The sequence below is a fragment of the Canis lupus genome, chromosome 8 (assembly GCF_048164855.1).
Source record: "Canis lupus baileyi chromosome 8, mCanLup2.hap1, whole genome shotgun sequence".
In the NCBI taxonomy this organism is placed as follows: Eukaryota; Metazoa; Chordata; class Mammalia; order Carnivora; family Canidae; genus Canis; species Canis lupus.
Genome location: NC_132845.1, coordinates 46,309,372 through 46,329,672, shown reverse-complemented (window position 1 = coordinate 46,329,672; position 20,301 = coordinate 46,309,372). Strand labels below are relative to the sequence as shown.

Genomic DNA, 20,301 nt, shown 5'->3' with positions numbered 1-20,301 from the left:
GCAGGCTGTTGAGCAGCACCCCTGGCCTCTACCCACCGGATGCCAGCGTCACCCCTTCCCTGGTGGTGACAACCCAAAGTGTGTCCAGGTGTTGCCTGGTGTCTCCCCGGGGAGCACGGTCACCCCCTTTGAGAAGGGCCGCCTTGTGGCCTACGTGCCAGCTGTTGTGCTGCCGAACCTCGTGGTGCTCTGGGAAGCCACAGGACAGGCCCACTTCCTCTCCTCTGGCCCCCAGAGCACCCTCTGACCCCCTGACTGGGCATTTTCCCTGGCAGAGGGGGCTCAGGGCGAGGCATCCCCTCCCCGAGACTGGCACGCAGGCCGCAGAGGCCACAGAACGGCTGTTCTGGATTTACAGCTCGAGAAAGGAAGTCAGTTGTTCCCACTGGGAAGGTCCCCCCGGGCTGGGGGTGGTTGCTGAGGGCCTTTTTCAGGGATGCCTCATTGCACACCAAGAGCTCTTTGCCACCGTCCCCCCCAGGGCTGAGGGGACCCGCCTGGTTGCCCGGGGGACCGACCTCCGGGGCTTGAGCTTGGAATGCCCTTGCCCGTCCCCATTGTTGCTGGGCAGGAGACAAGATTGGTTTTTCAGTCTGGAAACAAAACCGGGGACTCCGTGTTCAATAGAGAGCAAATTCCCCAGCCTGACCCTCCCGCGGAGAGGCCCCGGAGCTTCGTTGTGGGGGGCAGCAGGCCGTGTAGCCAGGAGCATCAATCGGGGATGGGGTAGGGGTCACCCCCCTCCAGAGAGGATGCCAGGGAGAGGGCACTGCTCGTGGTTACCATCCGGCCTCCTAAGCATCGGAAGCCTGAGTCACCGGCCTTTATTAAGTGCCGACGGTGTACAGCCAAGGTTTGGAGAGACCGTGTAGACAGACTGTGGTGCATCAGGGCTGATGGTAGGAATCCTGCGGGCTGGTTGTTAAACACAGTCATTATTCACGGGTGGGTCAAAAATAAGTTGTGTTAGGGCAGCCCGGGTGGCTCAGCGGTTTAGCGCCACCTTTGGCCTGGGGTGTGATCCTGGAGACCCGGGTTCGAGTCCCGTGTTGGGCTCCCTACATGGAGCCTGCTTCTCCCTCTGCCTGTGTCTCTGCCTCTCTCTCTCTCTGTCTCTCATGAATAAATATATAAAATCTTAAAAAAAAAAAAGAAAGAAAGAAGTTGTGTTAGAAATAAAAGTAATGAGTACTCAAGGCCGTAGTTTGCCCGTGACCTCCAGGTCCTTTGCACCTGCTGTCACCTCACCACATGTGGAAATAGCACATGCTCTGGAGCCGTCACGCTGCTCTTCCCAAGCCCGTGTCCAGGGCCAGCGCAGGGGCAGCAGGAGAGGCCGCAGTGCGAGAATCGGCACCAAGGAAACCAGAAGATGCTACAGCAGGCTTTCCTTATCCTTGCGTTTTTTTGGTTTTTGTTTTTGTTTGTTTTGTCATTCTCCCCATCCTTCCCCCAGCCCACTGGCCCGGAGGACACTGGTTAAGAGTGTGGGTTTAGGAGCTAAGTGGCCTGGGTTCATCTCCTGACTCTGCCACTTAGGAGTGCTGAGGCCATGGGCACCAGACTTAAGCGCTCAGAGTGTCTCGAATCTTCTCTGTTAAGTGGGGCTGGTGATAGCTGCTCCCCGTAGGGCATCACGACGGTCAGATGGGATGATGCAGGCACACAGCCTAGGATGGTGCCTGCATACAGTAGGGGCTCCGTACGAAGTGGTGGGTGCTGGTGCTGGTGGTGCTGTTACTGTGTTCTTGTTATTAGCGGGTAGGCTTCTCGCTTCTCTCCCTGCTGGAGGGGGAACCGGGATGACCTGCCGAGATCCATCCTGCTGTGCCTGGCTCTGGAAAGCTAGTCCTGACGCCCAATGCTTGGGGCTGGAGGCCTCCCCGGAGGAGGAAAAGTGCTCCAGGGTGGACACTGGCCTTCCCCAGGGGGGAAGATGCTCAGCCAGGCACAGCAGCGTGCATACTTGCTGGGGGGCTCAAAAGTGTGCGTGTCTAGGCCCAGAGAATTGTGGGTGTTGCTGGGGAAAGGCAGCCCCCAGGTGGAGGGAAACAGATCTGAGCCCATCCAGAAGGCAGGCAGCAATCCTGGAATGGAGGGGCCCCGGGATGGCTGCCCCAAGCTGGGGTGACAGAGCGTCTTTATGGCTCATGGCAGTTGGGGCCAGTCATGACAGTGGCAGTCACCCCCACCCCCGCCCCCAAACACAGGGGCCTGGCCTGTGGGCCCTGTGTGAAGAAGTAACAGCAGGCCAAGGGTAGCCCAAGGGTAGGCAGGGTGCTCCCAGCACCAGAGGACCCCTGGTCAGCCAGGTGTGGGTGTGAGGCCCAGTCCTGGCCTTGGCCCAAGCCTGGGGGCAGCGTGGGGGCTGCCAGCAGGGAGCCAGGACCAAACCAAGTATCTGCTGAAGCCTAAGGAGTGCGTGCTCTTGAATACAGTCCTTCATGTCCTTGTGCATATTTGGACACTCAGAGGCTGTGCTGGTCAGGCCTACAGACAAGGCTCGGAGCCTGCAAACCACCCATTATTAGCCATCACTGCTCATACTTCTGAAGAACATTTACTTTTTTCTTTTTTCTCTCATTTACCTATTTGCGCATTAAAAATGACAAAAAAGATGGTCACCTCACTAACTGTATGAAATATGCTAAGACCCCTGTAATATCTAGGTCGTGGCCACGTGAACACTTACTGAGCTTTTACTAGAGTGTAAAGCCCACAAGTGCAGGTATCCTGTCTGGCTCCGAGCACAGAGCCTAGCACGTAGTTGGTGCTCAATGAATACTTGATAAAGAATTTAAAAAGGGGGTGGACTGTGTGCCAGGGATTCCGTGGAGAGAAGTCCAGCTACATGGCCTCATTTCGTCGGGTCTTAGGATACCTTAGGTGGAGGGGCGCCTGGGTGGCTCAGTGGTTGAGCCTCTGCCTTTGGCTCAGGGTGTGACCCTGGAGCCCTGGGACCGAGTCCCACATTGGGCTCCCCGCAGGGAGCCTGCTTCTCCCTCTGCCTGGGTCTCTGCCTCTGTGTCATAGATAGATAGATAGAGAGATAGATAGATAGATAGATAGATAGATAGATAGATAGATAGATAGATAACTTTAAAAAAAAGAGCTACCTTAAGTGGAAAATGCTAATGCATTCTGTTTGCAGTCCTGTCTGAAGGCAGGGAAATGGCTGAGATAACCCTGGGGTCCCCCCGCTACCCCCCCCCCCCCCCCAGGTTGCCTAGTCTCTCATGCTGACTCCCTCTGATTCCCAGGCTGCAGAACTGTTCCTGACACTGGTGTCTGAGCTCCAGGGCCTCTCCCCAGATGAGCTGTTGGCCCTGTGGCGACAATCTTCCTTTAAATGCCGGGACAACTGGTAAGGACCTTCCTGCAGGGACGTGGGAGGTGGGGAGGGGACCAGGAGCTGGTTGGCGGTCCTGGTGGGGCTGGGTGGTCTTGACAGTGTCCCAGGTCCCCACTGAGGGGTGGATGGTGATATCGCATCTCCTCTCATCCCTGGGATATTGACTTGTCTTTCAGTCTGGGGATGGCTGCCAAGAAGGTGATTAAGCGGGGAGCTCGGAGGTTCCCACGGACCGAGCCCTCTTGGGACTAAAGCTGAAAGGCCCCGCAGTATAAATACAGGCATTGTTCCCTCCCTGACTGGGACCCTCTTGCGGAGAGCTGGAATTAGCATTCCAATGTGCCTTGGGTACCCCTCTAACCATAGGTGGGGGTGTCGGCCAGGCTGGGATCCCACCACCTGGATGCTGCTGATGTGGGGCCAGCAAGGGGGGGTGTATATAGAGACCCCGGGGTCCACCGGGGAGCCGGGGGGTTAGGGGGTGTCTCCAAGGAGCTTCGTGAGCTCAGGGCTGTGCAGAGGGGAAGCTTGCGGTTCCTTCCCAAAATCTAGCCGCTCTTCAGGACCCTGAGAGATCCGGAGGCGTGACTTTCTCAAAGGCTCCTGAAAAGGTCTCCAAAAAGTTATCAGCTCCAAAATACGAAAGGAAAAAAAAAAAAAAAAAAAAAAAGGAGTGCAAAATCAGCATTACCAAATGTCTAATTGACTGACTGCAAAACCTAATGGCTAAGATGCTTCATCATCTTCTGAAACCCTCTCTTTTACTTTTATTTTTTAAAGACTGATTATTAGAGAGAGACAGACAGACAGTGCATGGGGAGGGGGAGGGGCAGAGGGCGAGAACCTCAAGCAGGTTCCACGCTGAGCATGGAGCCCGACATGGGACTTGATCTCACAACCCTGAGATCAGGACCTGAGCTGAAATCAGAAGTCAGATGCTTAACCGACTGAGCCACCCAGGCGCCCCTGTATTCCCCGGTTTAACCCCCACAAGGACCTCGTGGGGTAGGTGGCTTTATCATGTTCCTACTTTACATTTGTGGCAGGAAGTCAAAGCACAGAGCAGTTAGGAAACTGGCCCAAAGTCACACAGCAGAGTTGGGATTTGAACCCCAGTGGTCTCTGCTTCTCCATCCAGTACCTCTGGGCTTAAATATGTGATGTTTGACTTAGGCACAGTTTAATTATGTCTCCTGTAGAAAAGGGCCTGGAGTCTTCAGAGGGAATTGCCTGTTTCCCGGGGACATACCCCACCTGCTACCCTAAGCTTTCCTACAAGCCCGTGTCTCCGCTGTCCAAATAGATGTTGGGAGTCAGGGAGGTGGGGAGGCTCATCCCAAGCCCAGGACTTTCTGAGAAGACACATGCTCTTCGAGTTCTCTTGCCCCTGCTGCCGCCTCTGCTTCTGGCCAGACCGAGGTCCCCAGGGCCCAAAACTATAGGGAAAAGAGGAGGTGCGAGGGTGAGGGGTGGAAAGAACGGGTAGGATGCTGCTGAGAGGAAGTGACCTCTGTGTTTCCAAGGACTCTCGGGCATGTTGGGGGTGAGGGGGCTTGTACATCGGCATTCCCATTCCCCAGATGAGCAAGCTGAGGCCAGAGACTGTTTATGGGCAGAGGGTGTGTATGTGGGTCGGGGTGGGGGTCTGACCATCTGCAGTCACGGGTATCCCTCACCAGGGTGGGGGTGGCCCCTTGCACCCACAGCTGTGCACCCTGCTGGTTCATGGCGCCTCTCGTTTCTGCTGTGACCCGGGAACCCACCTCCCGTTCGGTTCTGTCCCCACTCAGAGCTACTGTTGTATAAAGGTTGAGAATGTCTTCTGAGCTTCTGAACCTTTCTGGAATCTTGAAAAAGAAAAGAAAAGCAGAGGCCTGATGTTGACCTGGGGCTGAGGGCACAAGCAGCAACCTGCCAGTGGGTGGTTCTGGTTCGGTGCCGGGGTCCTTGCCCCTCCTTCATGACCGTGGCAGGTTTTAGCAGAACAGTGGACAGGGCTCGTGTTGCCCGAAGCTGCGGGTTTCCTGGGCGGGCGGACCTGGCAGGGTTTGGACTGGGCTGCCGTTGTCCCCGTGGACCCTAAAAGCCAGGCTGCCCGGGTCCCAGGCCCAGCCCCTTCTGAGGCGTGTGATGTTGGACACGTGCCCGTCGTGCTGCCTGGAGCCTCCTGGCGTCCCCGGGATGACCTGAGTCGGCCTCCAGGTGAGGCCTGGAAGGTGCTCAGGACATGCGGGCCGCCTCTGTGACGTCCCTCGGTGTCCCTCCACCTCAGGCAGCCGCTGGTGGACGCCCTGCCCTCCTGTGGCACCGAGCCCTGTGTGGGCCTCATGAAGGACCTCATCGTGTCCGGGGAGGTGGAGGTGGACCAGACGGAAGCCTGGCTCTGGTCGCTGGCCTTCATCCCGCAGCCCACGGATGCCATGGTCCACATGCTGCTGGTGAGCCCCCCGCTCCCCACCTGGGCCCCTGTCATCCCTTCCCCACTTGGCTGCTGATTGCACACCGGGGGTGACCTGCTTTGATCGGGGCTTTGCACCAGCACAGAGAGGTCTTGGGTTCGAGTCTCAGCAGTGTGATTCTGAGCAAGTGACCTAACCTCTCTGGGCCCGTTTTCTGATCTGATTGACGGGAAGGGAACCGGTGCCTCCCTCCTGGGCTGGTGGTAAGATGCAGGAGGATGTGTGCAAACCGATTCTCCTGGGGTCTGGCACCGAGTCTGAGCCTCGTAAGTGAGAGCTGTTCCCATTATCGGAAACAAATACGTCTACCGAGTCTTGAGGCCAAGAACCGTGTGTGACGGTGGGCCAAGGGTTTCTAACAACCCAGCGGTCCTGGGTAACCGTGAGCCTGCCTCTGGGACCGAGGGGCTTTGAGGGCATCCGTGTTGCAGGAAACTGAGGTCCACAGAGGCCGGGCAGCTCGCCTGGGGAGAGGCGGGTGCTCCCTCCTCCTCCACGGGCTGTGTCCTCACTCGCTCTGGGGGCACCATCACTTGTTGCTCCTCACCCTGCTGTGCCAGGCTGGCAGCGGGTGGGGATTCAGAGGACATCGCAGGGAACAGGGGTGAGCACGCCGGTGATGGGCCAGCCAGGGTCCCCGGGAGCAGCAGAGACCCCTGCCTCGCCAGCAGGATCTTTGGGTCTCTTGTGTTGGTCAGGCTGGGGCTCACTCTCTGGGCAGGCAGAGGGTAGGGAGCGCTCACCCCTGACCCCTGACCCCTGACTCTGGGGTTGGCTGTGTGGTTGGCTCGGCTCAGCAGGCGGGGCCTGGGCTGGGTCGCCAGGGGCATTGCCCACGCTTCATGGCCTGGCAGGTGACACTCTGGCTACCTGCAATGCTAGCCTCTCCGGGACTCTCAGGGCTGAGTCAGGGCTGGCAGGCTCAGTCTCCTGGAGACCGGCCCTCCCTCCCTGCCCCCCCCCTTTGTTTGTTCTGTACAAGAGAGGTGACTAAGTGTGCAGACTCCCGTTCTAGACTCCCAGATTCAATCCCAGCTCTGCCCCTTTGACCTTCAGCCAACCACTTGAATTTCTGTGCCTCGTTTCTCCATCTATGTGGTAGGGGTAACACATAGGGAGACTCTGTGGATTCATGCGTTGTTGGGATGTGTGCCAAGTGACATGCACGGGGCTGGTATTGCTGCTGTGACTATGTCAGGGAGACGGGGTGAGCAGAGCCAGTGGGGTCCCTCGGCTCACAGAGGCCAGGATCTCCTTCACCTGCCTCACTTGCCCTCCAGACCAGGGCTTGCACCTGTCTGGACTGGTTCGCTCGTTCTCTTGTCCAGTCCACAAGGATGCATGAGTGCTGGGGGTGTGCCAGGCGTGTGCCAGGTATGTGCCGGGCAAGTGCTGGCAATGCAGGTTGCTTTTTTGCAGCCTGGAAGGGGTGGGGAGTGGAAGAGGAGAAGGCTCCTGCACCCTGGTGTAGGGGTGGCTGAGGATCGGGGCGGCGCCCTGTCGAGCACGAGCACCTGGGGTGGGCCCCTGATCTGACTCAGCCTGGGCCCAGCTGCTGCTGCCACTGCCACCTGAGCCGGATGGGGAGTGCAGTCTGGCCCCCAGAGGAGGGCCGGGGTCTCCTGCTCCTCAGGGACAGACCCAGCGGACCCCAGCATGTGCCCGAAGGCGGGGCAGGTGTAAGGAGAGTTGACTTTTCAGGCCGTTTTGGAGCTGGCCATAGAACACAGCTATTATGAAAGATTATCTAAGCCTGCAGGTAGAGAAATAACATTAAAAGCCCTGATCGAGACCTACTGCCTAATTCTGCTGCGGCGCCGCATCCCTGCCCTTGGGCTTATTTTACGGTGGACGTGCACCTGCCACATGACAGCCACTCCCCGCTCAGGGGGGCTCTTCCTGCAGCGAGCGAGTGGCGAGCACTGTGTGGGAGCATTTGCACCACAGAACTTGGCAAATGTTACCCGTGAGGACTTTTGTTTCCCCCCGGGTGGGTGGCGGGGGGAGTGGTTGCTAACCATTTACTCCAACACCTCTGGCCACTCTGCCGTGTTCTGCTCAGAGGACCTCACCACCCCCACCTTGCTCCTCCAAACTGGTGAGCCCCGGGGGTTCTCATCCTTGGCGCTGTTGACACCTGGGGCTGTCCTGTGTTATTAGAGTGCCGTCAGCAGTGTCCCTGGTCTTGGCCTGCTGGATGCCAGCAGGTCTGTTTCTCCGTTGTGACAGCCCAGACTGTTTTCAGACATCATCAGTTGTCCTGCGCTTGTCACGTGTCAGCCCAATGGCACAGTCCTCCCTCCTGGATACACAGAGAGGGCCGCCTGGGTGCTTTCGAGAGTGCCCGGTGGACAGATCCCACCACACACCGGTTCCTACAGACTCTCAGGGTGGGGGGCCCAGCCCAGGCCTCTGGATTTTTTAGGAATCTGTGTGCACCAGGGTGCAGGCCCATCTGTACATGGCAAAGCCTCTGAAGGGTGGCTCAGGTGGCTCAGGTGGGGGCCGGTTTCTGTCCCCAGCCGCTCCTGCACACCTCGGGGGCCAGCCCCACCGCCTTCCTTGGTATCTCGGCCCTGGTGCACAACCTCTGTGCCTCCCTGGACGGGCCCTGTGGACAGCTGCCTGGTGTCGGCTCCCTCGTGAGGACCCTGGGACAGGCCTTGGGTGCCAACTGCACCTTCCAGGAGCCCTCGGACGCTGACCAGGTGAGGATGAGCGGCATCCCAGGTGCAGCCCCATGGTGGGGCCCGAGCCATGCAGGGGAGCCCACTGCTGCGTGGGTGGGTGGGCTGAGCACCCCCCTCCCCAGGCCTGAAGGCCCTTTTGCCATCTCGTTCCAGCTCCGGCTTGTGCTGAAGGCGATTGGCAACGCGGGCCTGGCGGCCACAGCTCTCAGCCCCACACTGAGCACCTGCGCGTCTCAGAGGGGCTGCCCCCCTGAGGTCCGCCTGGGGGCCATCCAGGCCTTCCGGAGGATCCCCTGCTCTGCAAACGTGAGCTCCTGCATGTCATTCGCTGGGGTTACGATTGGGTGGCCGTGGCTCTCGAACCACCGTTTGCTAATTCACTTCTTTGTTCATTCATTCATCATAGGTATACTGAGCTCCTACTATGCACTGGGCCCTCGTGTGAATAGGTGTCAGGTCTCTGATGTCGCGGAGCCTGTCTCTGGTGGGAGGCATTACTTAGCGACCAAACGCACAAACAAGCCTATGGTTGCAAACCGTATAGAAGCCGTCCTGTGCTGCAAACGCTCTAGTTCCGGGGTTTGCAGGCTTTGGACCACAGGCCACATCCTCGCTGGCTGTTTTGTACACAGCACTTTGCTAGAATGCAGCTGCTCCCGCTCATTTATGTGTTGCCTGGGGCTGCTGTCTTGCTACAACTGCAGAACTGAGCAGTGGCAGGAGAGTGCATGGCTCACAAAGCCAGAAAAATTTACCATGTGTCCCTTTGCCAAAAAAGGTTGCTGATCACTGGACTAGTCGCTCCCCTACGACTGTAGGTCAAAGCCAAAGTCCTTAGAGTGACAGAGCAGGCCCGTGTGCTCTGACCACGGGCCCACTTAACACCTCGTGGCTCCATCTCCTACTTCCCTCACCCCACCCTGGCTCTCCAGCCACACTGGGCTGCCTCTAGTTCCTCGAACACTCCAGGCCCACTTTTGCCACAGGCCCTTTGAACATGCTATTCTCTCTTCCTGGGATGTGCTTCCCCTGGGCATCCCCAGGCTTCACTTCTTTACCTTCTGCAGGTTTTTGTTTAAAAATCACTTTCACTCTGGGGTCCCCCTGGGCTTTTCCACATAATCCTTTCCTCTTTTAGTATTTACCACCTAATGGGATCTATATTTCACATCTTAACCTTGTTTGCTGTCAGTCTCCTGGCACGAGTAGGTGAGCTTCAGGTGGACAGGAGTGGGGCTTGTTTTGCTCCTGTCACCTAGCACAGTGCCGGGCACATAGTAGGTGCTCAGTAAATATCTCCGCAAGAGTAGATGGGTGGGTGGCTGTGCTATGAAGGAAAGCAGCAAGTGCTGAGGGAGAAAGTCACAGGGGGAGGGAGGTGGCTTGTTTAGGAAGGGGCCAGGGCAAGCCAAGCCCTCTAGAGAATACCTCCTGTGTGTCAGGCACCGAGCTGTTTTTATAAATAAAGTTGTGTTGGAATGCAGCCATACCCATCTATTTACCTGTTGTTACCTGTGGAGATTGGTGAGCCTCTGGGCTGGGGCTGGGGGAGGATGGGTTTAGCGGTGACCCTACCGTCTCCCATAACCTGCCCACAGGTGAGAGGGTTGGAGAGGCCTCCTGGGGTGGAATTTTGTGAGAGCTGGGACAAGGCAGCAGGGCCATCTGCTGGAGCCAGAGCAGCTTGGGGGATGTCATGCTCCAGGGTAGAGGCAGGTGGAGGTGGATGGGCTCCAGATGATGGCCTTCTCTCTGCCCAAGCCAGCGATCTGTGCTTTCCCGTCTCTACCAAAATCCGGAGGAGGACGCTGAGATCCGCATCAACGCCTACCTGGCCCTGATGAGATGCCCTGGTGAAGAGGTGTTTGCCCAGGTGCGGCGCACCCAGGCAAGCGAGCAGTCCACCCAGGGTGAGCAGTGGCAGCTGGAGGAAGGGATGTGGGGCTGGCCCGGAGCTTCCTGGTGGGTGCAGGGGTTTGGGAGCATGCTCTTGCTCTGTCTCCTAGATACTCTCCTAACCCGTTCCTGTTCTCCGTTTATTGCCATACCACCTGAACAAGTGGCCTTGTGTGCCCCCCACCTCATGTGTATGTCAGTTGGATGACCTCAGACCAATTGCTTCTCCTCTCTGCTCCTCCGTTTCCTCATCTGTAAAAAGGACTGGATGTCACTGGCTTCCCTGGTAGCTCTGGTCACTTCCTGACCTAGTACCTGGGAGACCAGAGACAGAGGAAGGATAGTATCTGCAAATCTCAGATCCCTTCTGAGGTCAAGGAGTTTCCTTTAAACAGGAGCCTCTGGCCATAGTTTTCCTGAACTTAAAAGCAAAACTTTAGAAAATAAGATCAACTGATTTTTCAAAAATCTTTTCCATGCTCAGTGAGTTGAGTGTCTGGAGCCTGACAGCCTGGGTTCAAATCTCAGCTCAACTACTTCTTTGTTGAAGTATGCATGCCTTTGAACAGGTTGCTAAACCTTTCTGAGCCTCTATTTCTATATCTGTGAAATGGGGATGATAATACCACCTCCCTCATACAGGGAGCATAAAATGAGTTAATACACACAGATATTGAGAGCATCTTAAGTGTTGCATGTGTGGCTGTTTAGAATACGCATTGCATTTAGAAACGCAAGTTTCAGAGCAGACAGGAAAGTAGAAGTGGAAAATAAAAGCCCACCTTCTTCTTCCCCTGGCCCTTAAGTCCCATTTCCCGAGGGCATTCCCTGGGAACAGTTCTCTTGTACATCCCAACTGAACTTGTAGTGCGTAGACGAGCTTGTCCATGTAGCTCCTAAACAACAGCATCTCAGAATCATGTTACACTTGCTATTGTGCTCCTTGCTTTTGTCTTTGATGTTTCTGGGGGCTCTTTCCACATCAGAGCATGTGGACCCTTATGTACTGCTGCATGATATGCTACTAGGACCTTGTACCATAATCCATTTTACCAGTCCCCACTGATGGGCATTTCAGTCATTTCTGGGTTTTTGCTATGAGAAACAACCGGCAAGAAGGAACTTCCCTGCATATCCGCCTTTGGGCCCTTGTGCTAATCTAGCCATAGGATAATCTCCCCAGAGGACAGACAGCCAATTTAAAGGGTGTACACATGTCAAAGTGATGTTGCTGAATTACCTTCTAAAGAATTGGTACTGCTTGAAGATGCAACTGTTTGTTGGCTGTTTCAGGGATGGAGTGAGATGTGTGTGAGATAGGAGGAGAGGGGGCTGTTTTGCATCAAACAGGCCACTGAGCCAAGCCCCATCACTAGGGAACCAGCCAAAGGGCTCAGCCTCGATGGAGGCCCTGGGTATAACAGGCCTGTGTGTTGCCCAATAGGAACGAAAGACAGACTCCACTTTGTTCCTTGGTGAGTTGCTCTAGAATCTCTCTGTTGGGCATCCTGAGAGCCTGAGAGGTTTGGGGGTTCCCAGTTAGACTCTAATATCCCTTATTGGACTCTTTCCTGTCAGTGCTCTCTTTTGATTTTTTACCCCTCCAGAGAGCCTGAGAGGGTCCCCTTCACGAATTGCATGTCACCATTTTCCCAACCCTGAAAGATACTCAGGTCTTTGGGTCCAGGCTTTGTCTTGATTGGTCTGCACAAACAGGCCTGGAAGATGGGTTGCTATTTTATTTTACAGATGAGGAAACTAATCCTCAGAGAAGTAGAGTAACCATCCAGAGGTCACACAGCTCCTGAGTGGTGGAACTGAGATTCAGACTTGGGTCTGTGAAGCCAGAGCTTTCCCTATGGTGCCTCTTTTCCCTTCAGGAAGGCACCTCAGAAAGCTGTGCACAGGCTAGATTCCTAAGTCCCATTAAGTCAGTGCTGGGGCCACTGTTTCTGGAAGAAAATGTGGATAACTAAGCTCCAGAGAAGCCCCTGGTGTGTAGAAATAGCAGGACTCAGGAGAAGGGCTCAGGGGGCTGTTTTCTCCGGGCTGTGCCAGCTCCAGATCCATCTGTCCCCCACCTCCTCTTCCCTCCCCTCCCTGCTGGCCATGACTGGACTCCAGTGGGCTCCTTTGTGTGGAGTCACCTGATGCAGCTGCTGGAAACTGATGACCCTCTGAAGCGAGCTCTCCAGGAGGCCCTCCCTGAGGACATCCTGAGCCAGGAGTTCCAGCCAGAGACCTGGAAACACTCATCCTATTCTGATGTCACCTTCCGCTCAGGTATGGCCTTCCTAGGTGGCCTCTGTCTTGCTCTGGAGCCAGGAAGCCTTGGGGACCTGGGAGCTCTAACTCTTGAGGACACGTGGATTAGAGATGCTTTTTCCCAAATGTCACCTGTTCATATGTAAATCAGCATCGATTCCATTGCCTGCCTGTGAATTGGAGAACTTTCTTCCCTGTGTTACAAGGAGATTAGCACCCAGCCGAAGCTGTCACCTCCTTTATCAGGATGAAACAGAGCATCCAGAAGGAAACAGTGTTCTAGCCTAGGCACCTAAACAACCTCAGCCACTCCGGAAGTCTGGGGGTAGAAAGTGGGGTTCTCTGGCTGCCCCCTCTCTGCCTGCCAGCAGGTGTGGGTACATCTGTGACCCTCCTGGCCTTCCCTTTGCCCTTGATGAGGCTTAAGGCTGAGACACGTGTCCTGCTGGAGAGGACACACCACGTCTTGCCCTGTCTCAATCTATAGCCCCTCAGTGTTCAGATCCTGGTGGTGAGGGGTAGGGAGGGTACTGATCCCCTCTCTTCTCCTAGTGTCTGGCAGTCTGGGAATGAACCTGGAGCGGACCCTTCTCTTTTCTCCAGCCTCCTTTCTCCCCCGTTTTGCCATGACTAACCTGACCATCCATGCCCTAGGTCATGGCTTCAACCTCCTGGAGGTAAGAGAGGGCCTGCCATAGTCTTTTCTAGACTCGGGGCCAGAAATGATCCCATCCACCTCTTGTCTGTATTGATCCACTCCTCCATCCATCTACCCACTCATCCATCCATCCATCCCATCCCTCCCTCTCATCCATCTCTTTTATCTCACTAATCTCTGTACCTTCCCACCCATCTCTCTATCTGCCATCTCACCTACCCATCCATTCACCTATTCTCCCAGCCAGCCAGCTGCCTACCCAGCCATTTGTCCATCCGTCACCCAGCCATCAATATAGCTGTATATCCATCTACCTTCATGCATCATCTACCCACCCCCATCCATCCATTTATGTAGCTCCCCACCCATTTCCCCATCAACCTCTCACCCCTGCATCTATTCATCTATTCTAGTGATCCACACACACCGCTGTGCACCCATGTACTCATGTATCTATCCACATATCCATCCCTACATATATCTACACATACGTACAACCCCCATCCATCCATCCATCCATCCATCCATCCATCCATCCATCCATCCTCCCATTCATCCGTCTGTCTTTCCATCCATCCGTCATCCTTCTCCATCTATTCATGAATGTGCCATTATACCCTCTCTCCACCTACCCTCTTCCCCACCCATCCATCCATCCACCCACACTTATCCACCCACTCACCATTGTACAAATATCTGTCTTCTAACCTGACATGTGCCAGGTGCTGTGCTAGGTTCTGAGAATATGACAGTCAACAAGAAAGACCTGATCCCTGTCCAGAAAGGTAGATAAGAAACGAGTACATATTGATAAAACAACAGCAACATTAAGTGTTGTGTTCAGGAAGATGAAGTTTGAGCTGTGATCTGAAGAAGGAGCATGAGCAACCTAGTGAAGAGCTGAGGTAAGAACCTTCCAGGCAGGGGCACCAGGATGTGCAAAGGTCCTGTGACAAGAAAGGACTTGATGTGTCCCAAGAAGCAGAAGTAGACCAGGGAGTGAGGAGAGAGGTAAGATGGGAGGGCAGAGAGGATCAGGACTACGTCATAGGAAAGTTTTAAGCTGGAGAGTGATGTGACATGATTTGAACATTCTTTTTTTAAAATTTATTTATTTATTCATGAGCGATAGAGAGAGAGGGAGAGACACAGTCAGAGGGAGAAGCAGGCTCCATGCAGGGAGCCTGACGTGGGACTCGATCCTGGGCCCCCAGGATCACACCCTGGGCTGCAGGCGGCACTAAACCGCTGCGCCACCAGGGCTGCCCATGATTTGAACATTCTTGCCGTTGCATGAAGAATGGATTGTGGGGGTGCAGCAACAGAAAAAGGGGTATCTCTGAGGTTCTATGTCCAGCAAACTTAAGTGTAATGGATTACCTTGGGGCCCTTCCATTTCCTTCCATTTCCCAGGCCCCCGAGACTTGTCTGAGGGAGGGTGCTCTCTGTGCCCTGTCCTGACCCCTTCTAATTTATGGAGAACAGGGAGTTTGTCCAAATATTGCCAGCTAGGGGCATGAGCTTAGATCTGCCAATGGCTGACCTGCTGGTGACTTCTGGACAAATGCTCTTGGAGACATCTGGGTGGAATGATGGAAGCACAGTAGATGTAAAGAAGAAGGGAAGAAGGGAAGGTGGCTGGAAGGATAAAAGGATGGATGGATGGATGGATGGATGGATGGATGGATGGATGGATAGATGGATAGATGGGAAGGATTAAAGAGTGACTAAACAGATGGGTGGATGGATGGACAGATGGAAGGAAGGAGGGACAGAAAGAAGGACTCATTCATCCATCAAATTTTGAGAACAAACCAGGCCAGCTGTATTAGGCTTCTCCAGAGAAATAGAACCAGCAGCGTGTATTATATCTAGAAAGAGATTTATTGTAAGGAATTGGCTCACACAATTATGGAGGCTGACAGGTCCCAAGATCTGTGGTCAGCAAGCTGGAGACCCAGAAAAGTCGATGGTGTAGTTCTAGTCTGACTCTGAAGGCCTAAGAGCCAGTAGTATAGTTTCAGCCTGGAGGTTTGAGAGCTGGAGAGAGCTGATGTTTCAGTTTCAGCGGAAGGTAGGAAAAGAAAAATGATGTCCCAGCTCAGAGGCAGTCAGGAGGAATTACACTGTAGTTGGGGGGAGAGTCTGCCTTTTGTATGACTCATGCCTTCGACTGATTGGATGTGGTCCACATGCATTATGGAAGGCACTCTGCTTGACTCAGTTTATTGATTTAAATGTTGAATTCAGGAGAGTCCAGGTGACTCAATCGGTTAAGCATTCCAACTCTTGGTTTTGGCTCAGGACATGATCCCAGGGTGTTGAGATGGAGCCCTGTGTCAGGCTCTGTGCTCAGCATGGAGTCTGCTTAAAATTCTCTCTTTCTCTCTCTCTCTCTACTCCTCCCCACCGCACATGCATACTCTTTCTCTCAAATAAATAAAAAAAATGTTATATTTATCTAGAAACAGTCTCATAGAAACACCCACAATTATGTGTAACCAAATATCTCAGCACCCCATGGCCTAGTCAAATAAACACAAAGTTAACCCATTACCGAGGCCTTCAGCATACCTAGTGAATGAGACATGGGTCCCTGCTCCCATGGAGCTCTCAGCATCTTGCAAGGGAGACACACAGATGACAGCATCTGAGTGTGACCTAGAATTTCTGTGCTGGACTCTCAGAGGAAGGAGAATGTGGGAAGGCAGTGATGTGGGAATTGAGGAAAGACTTCCCAGAGGTGGTGACAGGTGAACCAGGCCCTAAAGAATCAGTAAGAATTTTTGCTGTGGGAAATCTGCCCAGCAAATGTGGAACTTGACGATTTGAAAAGGTGGTACCCCTTTGCTTGGGTCCAGGTGAACCCTGGGGAGCCCAGAGTACCCTGCCCAAGGCTGCTGCCCCCATTTCCCCCATTTGAGCCCCCTGCTCTGCAGCTCTGGATCACCCATGTGACCGAGCTTCTCCTCCATGAGCCCTGGCGTCTCTTCCCAGCTTGGCCTCCGCCTGGAAAATGCAGAGAAAATCATCCACAGGCTGTTGGGCGGGAAGTCATTGTGGGGGCAGGAAGAGGAGAGAGAGGGCCAGCCGGAGAAGTCCTCAGAGCCAGACCCAGGGCCCTCAGCACAGGCAGCCAAACCTGACTGTCCAGAAGAAAGGTCCAGAAAGATGAGAGACCTGCAGCAGAAGGTAAGGCGGGGGTTGGGGGGAGGTACCTGCACCCACCCTGCTCCCACCCTTCACCAGCCCGAGCTTTTGGCCTGCGGACTCAGGTGTCAATGAATTCTGACCCTGCCCTCCCTCCCCAGACACAAGTACTGGTCCAGAGCCGAGTAGTCAGCTGTTAGCCTGCCTTATAGTGAAAAAGTCTTGATCAAAGCATCACCTACAATTAGAAAATCATGCAAGCCCTAAGCGTGTTTCCACCACCAGAACGCATTCTTAGAATCAGTGCCCAGAGCATTATCGGCACCCCAGAGGCCCCCTGTCCTCCCCCTTCTGGTCTACCCACCCTAACCAAGGGTGATCATGAATCGGCCTCCTAACTGCCCTGGTTAGTTCTACTTTTTAAAAAATCAGCTCTGTCCCAGGTCTAGTAATGAGTAGCATGTGTTTAATTACACAATTTGATAAGTTTTGACCTATAAGTGCACATTCCTAGTGACGTGCAACCATCACTTCTATCTAGTTCCCAAACATTGTCATGGCCCCAAGGGAGACCCCATCCCCAGTAACAGTCACTCCCCATCCCGTCTTCCCCCGGCCCATGGCAACCACTGATCTGCTTTGGGTCTCTATGGATTTTCCTGTCCTGGACATTTCACAGACACGGAATCAGACACATGTGACCTATGGTGTCTGGCTTCTCTCACTGAGCCTCCTGTTTGGGGACTCGCTGGTGTAGCACAGATCAGTGCTGTATCCCTCTTGAAGGCTGGATAGGCTACACTGTGTTCATCCATCCACCTGCTGGGGGACATTCTGTTGCAAATTGTTGCCACCCTTTAGCGAGTGTGAATAATGCTGCTTGTGACATTGTGTGTGTGTGTGTGTGTGTGTGTGTGTGTGTGTCTAGCTTCTCTCTTGCTTGAATGAGATCCATCCACATGGTTCTATATTTTCACACTTTGCTCATGCTCCTTGCTGTGTAGCGTTCCATGATCTGAACCTGCTAGAATGTCCTTATCCATCCTACTTTTGGTAGACTTTTGGATAGTTTCCTGTTTCTAACTTATCGCCCATAGCGCTACCAACATTCTTGCACGTGTCTTTCTGGTGAATGCACGTGCGCCTTTCTGCTGGGCACATACCCAGGAATAGAGTTGATGGGCTGTGGGATCCTTTAATACCCATTCTGTGGGTGGGGAATTATATTTTATGTGACTTTTCTCCCATGGATGGACATGACACCAAGATTGCTGGCACCTTTTTACTCTCTCTCTCTCAATAAATAAATAAAATCTTAATCTACATCCTTTTTGTTATTTTCACACTTGGGATGGAGACTCATATTGCAAGATCTATTTAGCGGAAGCACAGTGATAGTGGCAACAGTACTTGGCCTCAGTGTTGGGGAGCCGATAGGGAGCGGTGGAGGCTGTGGCAGGTGGGAGAAACGCATGATTTAGTTAGAAGTGGTGGCCACCGTTCAGCTCTGGTTTCTTATTGGCCCTTGTGGTGGTGATGTGGGGTGGGCGGGGGGAGGCCAATAGTTCTCTTTTTCAAGAAGCCAGAGGACTCGGATTTCATATGTAGTCTCCTAATTTTTATTTATTTATTTTTAAAAAAAGATTTTATTTATTTATCCATGAGAGACACACACAGAGAGAGAGAGAGAGGTAGAGAGACACAGGCAGAGGGAGAAGCAGGTTCTATGCAGGGAGCCCGACGTGTGACTCGATCCCGGGTCTCTAGGGTCATACCTGGGCTGAAAGCGGTGCTAAACCGCTGAGCCACCCAGGCTGCCCCAGTCTCCTAATTTTTTTTTTTTTATTGGTGTTCAATTTACTAACATACAGAATAACCCCCAGTGCCCATCACCCATTCACTCTCCTAATTTTTAAATATTGGAAACAAATCCAATTTTTAAAAAATATGCACCGTGAAAAATCTGAAGATAGACAAATGGTCACAGACTGAGGAGACAGGAGAGATGGGGCAAGCTCATGGCATGTGCTGCCTGAATTGGGTCCTGGAACCTGAGGGAGACCCGGAATGGAAACACCGGTGAAATCTGAATGTCTGCAGTTTGGTATGTCCGTGTTGGCTTCTCCGCCTTGCCCGCGCCCTGGCCGTGGAAGTCGCCACCGGTGGAGACAGCGTGAGGGATGTGGGGGAGCTCTCTGTACCATCTTTGCAACTTTTCTGTAAATCTAAGATTATTCTAAAATAAAAAGATCTTGAGAACACTCACCCCCCCGACACGCTGCCCTGGGCATTGGGTAGTAGCGCGGGTCAGGGAAGACACATCTGTGGTTTTGCTTGCAGGCCACGAGTTTTGCAAGTCACATTCCGGATGCTGAAAGCCCTTGTCCTTGCCCTTCTGGTCCCCCTGGTCCCCCACCTGTGTCCAGGCACTAGACCTGCTCCTGTCACCAGCCTGGTCCCCCCCTCAGGTGGCCCGGAGGCGCGCGGAGCGGCGGGCGCTGCGGTGTGAGCTGAGTGTGAAGGTGTTCGGGCACGAGCTGAGCTATGTGAACTGCGGGGTGATGGGGAGCCACGTGAAACGCCAGTCCTTGCACCTGGCCGAGCTGGCAGCCAAACTCCTGAAGGTACCTCCGGCTGGGCTCAGCCCCAGCCCGCTCTGCCGGCCCTGTGGGGTTTCCTTCAATGTTTTGGGGGGAAAGTACTAAGGTACTTTCCAGACTTATGACCGTGGTATTTCGGGCCAGGCTGCCCAAGTTCAAATCATGGCCCCGCCTCTCACCTGCGGGGGAGCCAATGCTTGTCATGGCCTCGGTTTGTGCATCTGTGAAATGGGCACCATAGCATGACAATAGTGATAGTAACAAAAGCAGCAGCTACTTTATGGGGCGGTTGTTCTAAATGACCTAATGCAGTAAAAAAAAAAAAAAAAAAGAAAAGAAAAAGAAAAAAAAAAAGAAAAAAGAAAAGAAAAATGCAACCAAATGTTTAGAATGCACCTGGCATGTGCTAAGTGCTCTGCATCGTGCTCAGGGCTCACATTCCTCCTTACCTGACTCACCCTGGATCCCGGACCACTGACCCTTTTCCATAGTAAACTAACTGGACTTGAACTCAGCTCCACCTGTTTCTACCTATGTAGGTTTGGCCAGGTGATCTCATCTGTTTGTGGGCTCAGTTTTCTCAGCTGGAAACAAGGGATGATGTTCATGTCCCTTCCTCTCCCCGCCCCACCCTGTGTGAGGATCCATGCCCGGGGCTGTCACCTGCATCATTACGGTTCTGTGGCTGCAGGGACAGGAGGTACAGGTGAACCGGAGGCTGAACCTGGCCACGCAGGAGCTCACCTTCCCCACCGTGTCTGGCCTTCCAGCCCGGCTGACCCTAAATGCCTCGGCTGCCATCGGCGTCCGAGTCCGGGGGACTGCCGACTTCCAGCAGCACCTGGATTTCTCCGTGAATGGTTATGTCAAGCCCAGGTTAGCTGGCTTCTCGGAGCTGGAGGAGGGAGGTGGGTGGGCGGGGGCCTCCCCCTACAGAGGGCTGCAGAGAGCAGGGCTGTCAGCATGGGCTGGAGGGGATCCCTGCCCTGCAGACCACCCATCGTACCAGCTCCTGTGATTGTTTTCTGTGCCAAGAGACTGAGAAGATGCTGGGCAGCTCTGAGAAGACCAAGGCTCAATGAGGCAACATCATGTGTCTAAGAACATTCTAGTGTTCGGCCACGGCCCATGCTTCCCTCTGTTCCACTCGGCCTCCGAGGGGAGGGGAGAGGGGAGACCATTTAAGATCTATGGGCTCCAACTCTAGTGAACCCATGTAACCACCCATGAG

At 54.0% G+C, this 20,301-nt stretch overlaps 1 protein-coding gene across 1 annotated transcript in view; it reads left to right on the top strand.

Moving 5' to 3' along the window:
• Positions 1-20,301, top strand: part of LOC140638442 (uncharacterized) — a 143,636-nt gene that overhangs the window by 17,270 nt on the left and 106,065 nt on the right. The window contains exons 9-18 of the mRNA XM_072835805.1: positions 3,261-3,364; positions 5,625-5,790; positions 8,334-8,519; positions 8,655-8,807; positions 10,267-10,411; positions 12,522-12,680; positions 13,215-13,339; positions 16,318-16,512; positions 18,939-19,094; positions 19,762-19,946. Of these exons, the coding sequence (XP_072691906.1) occupies positions 3,261-3,364; positions 5,625-5,790; positions 8,334-8,519; positions 8,655-8,807; positions 10,267-10,411; positions 12,522-12,680; positions 13,215-13,339; positions 16,318-16,512; positions 18,939-19,094; positions 19,762-19,946 (1,574 nt within the window). The remainder of the gene's footprint in view (positions 1-3,260; positions 3,365-5,624; positions 5,791-8,333; positions 8,520-8,654; positions 8,808-10,266; positions 10,412-12,521; positions 12,681-13,214; positions 13,340-16,317; positions 16,513-18,938; positions 19,095-19,761; positions 19,947-20,301) is intronic.